This window comes from Phytophthora parasitica (assembly GCF_000247585.1).
Source record: "Phytophthora parasitica INRA-310 unplaced genomic scaffold supercont2.56, whole genome shotgun sequence".
Taxonomy (NCBI): Eukaryota; Oomycota; class Peronosporomycetes; order Peronosporales; family Peronosporaceae; genus Phytophthora; species Phytophthora nicotianae.
In genome coordinates, this window is record NW_008649042.1 from 300,659 (window position 1) to 304,856 (window position 4,198).

The 4,198-nt window shown below is 48.7% G+C and overlaps 2 protein-coding genes across 2 annotated transcripts; both read left to right on the forward strand.

Annotated features, from left to right (window-relative positions):
• Window positions 1-36: 36 nt before the first annotated feature.
• Window positions 37-3,753, forward strand: PPTG_16248 (hypothetical protein; the record flags this gene model as incomplete). The annotated part of the gene is made up of 9 exons (XM_008913878.1): window positions 37-48; window positions 536-993; window positions 1,129-1,197; window positions 1,286-1,705; window positions 2,160-2,279; window positions 2,576-3,000; window positions 3,064-3,386; window positions 3,466-3,671; window positions 3,726-3,753. 9 exons carry the CDS (start codon window positions 37-39, stop codon window positions 3,751-3,753), a joined length of 2,061 nt encoding a protein of 686 aa, XP_008912126.1.
• Window positions 3,754-3,771: 18 nt separating this feature from the next.
• PPTG_16249 (hypothetical protein) lies at window positions 3,772-4,002 on the forward strand (the record flags this gene model as incomplete). Its single annotated transcript, XM_008913879.1, has 1 exon — window positions 3,772-4,002. One exon carries the CDS (start codon window positions 3,772-3,774, stop codon window positions 4,000-4,002), a length of 231 nt encoding a protein of 76 aa, XP_008912127.1.
• Window positions 4,003-4,198: the final 196 nt, after the last annotated feature.

The following is a 4,198-nucleotide window of genomic DNA, read 5'->3' on the forward strand; positions in this document are numbered from 1 at the left end:
CCCCCCCCCCAGCGCCCATACGTTGTATCTGACAGCATGAAACATGTTGTACGTATAACATGTTCTAATAGTGATTGACTCTAGAAACGGCAAAAATATAGTGAAATCAAGTATAAGCAAATCATGAACAAAACCGCTACTTTCTCAAAATGCACAGGGCTAGCTTATTTTTGAGTAACAAACAATACGTGAAACCGTACACTCTCCCCCGATCAGTGGCTGGGACGCCGCAACACTCATTCTCGAAAGATCCACGGTGAGAAGCAAGCGGCATGGCAAAAGGTCCTCGGAAGGAAACGCGGAGCGAACACCAACGCTTCCTAACAGGGCTACAAGGAAGGAGCGTGGAGGAGAGAGAGAGCGCTTACAGAAGGAGCACAAGGATTTTTTAGCTGGGGAGCGCGACCAAGACGTCAGTTTTGATAGGGAGCTGGCACCGACGTTGCCGACACGACGGCCAGCGCTACATCGACCCCCTCCTCTCGGGAAAGACTTTGTCTACCTACAGGCTCAAAAGTGATTGATTCCTCAACAGCACCGCGCTGTAGCTGCCAAGACGGTGGCTGTATCCGGAAGGAAAGCTCCAGTGGCCCGCAAGACCAAGGAACAAGATGAGGATTACGTGCCCGATGAAGAGGAAGATTTGACTCCCCCTCGGAAAAAGCAGAAAGGTGCCAGAAGCACCGAGGCCAAGAAGAAGGTGGTAAAGAAAACAGCCGTCGCTAAAACGAAGAAGACCGCAGCTGGTACCAAGAAAGCCGCTCCTAAGAAACCGCGTAACTCAACTAATGCCAAAGCCAAAGAGAAAGAAGCAAAGACAGCGGCAGCCGTCAAACGATGCCTCGCCTCAGCAGCAGCTGAAGTCGAGGGTGCTGCAGCACACAAGGCAGCGCGAGAACGATTGAATAACCAGGCGAGCAAATCGACCGACGCTGCCAACACGACGGATGATATCGCGAGTGCTTTGACGGCGCGGATGGCGACGACACACCAGTCAGAGTCAGTCGACTAACAAGCTGAAGCGTCAGACCAGCCGGAGGTTGGAACGGATCCGCCATCTCCGAGGTACGATGTACACCTGCTGTTCGATACAACGTGTTTTAACATAAGATGCTGTATGTGATGCAGTCCTGTACTACATGATCAATCTCCAACATCTCAGGAGCAGGATTATACAACCTTTCAACGTGACACCAGGTACAACATGTACAACTTGAAGAATATACAACATGATATACTAACCAGTTATTTTGATTGTTGTATGCTATTTTTAATTTGTTTGTAGCACTGAAGACTTACTGGAAATCAGAGAACCTTCGGACGAGCGAGCTCAACCAAACGCGCCAGTAGCGGAATTACCGGAGGACGAATCCATATCGACGGGCACTACTGGGTCTGGTTTTCTGGATTCAGATTGCGAGGACACTGAGGCCGAGATCTGCTTCTTAGACGACGATGATGAGTTGGAACGCGCAAGAAGTGAGACGACAAGTGTGAACACGGCTGATGAATCAAGCTTCCTCAGTGACGGCGAAGCAGAATCTAACCATGACGATGACGCCGATTCGAATGATCAAGATTGTGCGGAGTCGCTCGCTGATTCACACTCCACGCGCGTGAAATGTGTTACCGAAGCACGAAATGGTTCATTTCGCGAAGGATCTCAACAATATGGCCGAAATGCGAGCAAGTGGGTGGACACTAAGTACGTATTGTTCGTTTTCAGTTGAGGTTGTCCTAAACAACATATTATAATCCAAGTTGTGTTGTAACATACAACATAAAGATGCTGCGAAGTTTCCACCAGACGAACGCTATCCGAATTTGTATTCAGGTCCATATGGTCCCACAGAAGAAGTCATAGCGTTAGCTGATTCACGGTTGAAGCTATTCCTTTTTCTTCATGCCGAAGGGCTTTTGGAAAAAGGTGGCGACGGAATCGCACCGGTACTTCCTACAGAATTTGACTACAAGGGTGGATCGAATGTTTGACAAGCAGAAGACGTCGAATAAGAAGTCGAAGGAGGAGTTTATGGACAAAGTGTCGAAGAAACCAGAAATAAAACCTTATGAAATCTTACACGTGCTAGGACTACTGTTGGCCAGGATGTTGAATCCCCTACGTCGTCGGTTTCGAGATGATTGGTGTAAGACTGCAGTTGGAGCTGTGGCACGGGGGACTACATGCCGCGTCACAGGTTCGAGCACATCATGACGAACCTCCACTTTACAAACAACGCAGATGCCCAAGCAGTTACGGACCGAGCCTGGAAAGTCCGGTCAGCCATACAAACTTTGCAAGATACGTTTCCTCGGAATTACAAGACGCCTCCGGTGATATCTTTTGACGAAGGAATTATTTCATCCAGAAACCGCAACAATCCTACTCCCAGTATCTGAAGGCGAAGCCGCACAAGTGGGGGACCAAGATGTTCCCGACCTGTTGCGCTGATACTGCTTACTGCATGAGGAATGTAAACGTGAGCCCTCCGGGCTCACGTTTTTTTTTGCTAAGTAAAACATGTTGTATCTGACCCGATGTTGTATGTACGATGCTGGATGTGACAACATGTAGACTTGAAGTCTACTGTGGAAGTGCGCAGAATACTCACGAAATTGGCAATGTTCCGGAAAATCAACTCTCGGCTGACCCAAATACGGGTCCATCAGCGGTGATTCGAAACCTAGAGGTCGTGCTTCCTGCCGCACAAGACAATTTGTACCATCTTGTCGTGGCGGATCGCTTTTATACTTCAGTCCAGCTTGCTTTCCAGTTGCTGTCTCGCGATGTATACACCATTGGAACAATCATGGGCGACAGAGTCGGGTACCCACAAGAAATAGTGGAGCGAAGTCGTGATCGACCGAAAGGAGTGCCGCATGGCACTGTGCAAGTGGCGGTTGCCAAAATCTGCCCTCAGATGACAGGACTCGTGTGGTGGGACAGAAAACCTGTCCAGTTTTTAGGAACAGGTTTGAGCAGAGCGCTGGAAACGTGTCGTAAGTAGTTGTTGTGCTCTACGTTTTGCTAAATCTAACAACAATTTTTTTTTATGCAAACAGAGCGCCGGACGCGCGGTAGCAAAGGAAAGCGACAAGCCGTCCCATGTCCATCCACGGTTCGAGATTATCACCGCTGGATGGGCGGGGTTGATATTCACGACCAACTCCGCCTCCTGCGGTATTCTCTCCAACTACAGACATGGTGCAAAAAGTACTACAAGACGATATTCATGGGACTAATCGATGTCGCGATTGTGAATGCATATATCGTCTTCAGAGAGGCGCAGAAGAGATTCGATGCTCGACCCATTTCGCATGCTGAGTTTTTGCTGAAGCTTCACGCGAACATGCTGGATCTGGATGAACGCAGTTTTACTGACCAGGTACGTTATTCATGTTGTATGCCAGCATGTTGTATCTCATGTTGTATGTAACGTGTTATATATTAAATTGCAATTTCAGGCACCCCCAACCGACATCGACAGCGAAGCGTTCGCCCCAATGGTGGGCCACGAAGCACAAGAAAGTCCGGATTATCAAATTGTCAATGGCGTTCGTAAACGGCGTCAGCGTCAATGCAAGGTGTGCTCCTTGCTGAAGCGGCGCATTGGTGAACGGCGTGCCACAAAGTACTACTGCCCCACATGTAGCCCGTCGGAAAAGGCTCGGTAAGTTTTCAGTTGCTGTCACTATTGCGTGTACTTACTGCTATTTCTTTGCAGAACATGCCTGTGCCAAAAAGTCTGGTAGCACTTTCCTGGCAACACCATGACGTGCAGCCAAATTTGGCACTACAAATGGGAAAACGGAACCAAACGACCGGCCCCGCGAGGTGGCCGTGACATTCAAAGCAGAGCAGCTGATGGAGGCGGCGGAGTGAAGGCTGCAGGAAAGCGTAAGCGTCGGCGTCTGATGAAAGAGAGCAATAGCGAAGATGAAGAGGATGCAGAGGGTCAGATCGAAGGTGAACTGGACGAGGAAGATCTGGAAGAAGAATGAGGAGGCTTGGTAGTGTCGAATGGTTACGACTCAACACAAAAAATGAGGATTCAAACAATGTGTCAAGTGTTTATTTTGTTTATGTTGCGTCCACCAATACTTCAACTGTTCGTGGCTTGTCTCTGGATAAAAGGGCCACACGAATAGCCCGTAATTACCGATAAGATGTTGTTAGGTACAACATGCCAACCACGAT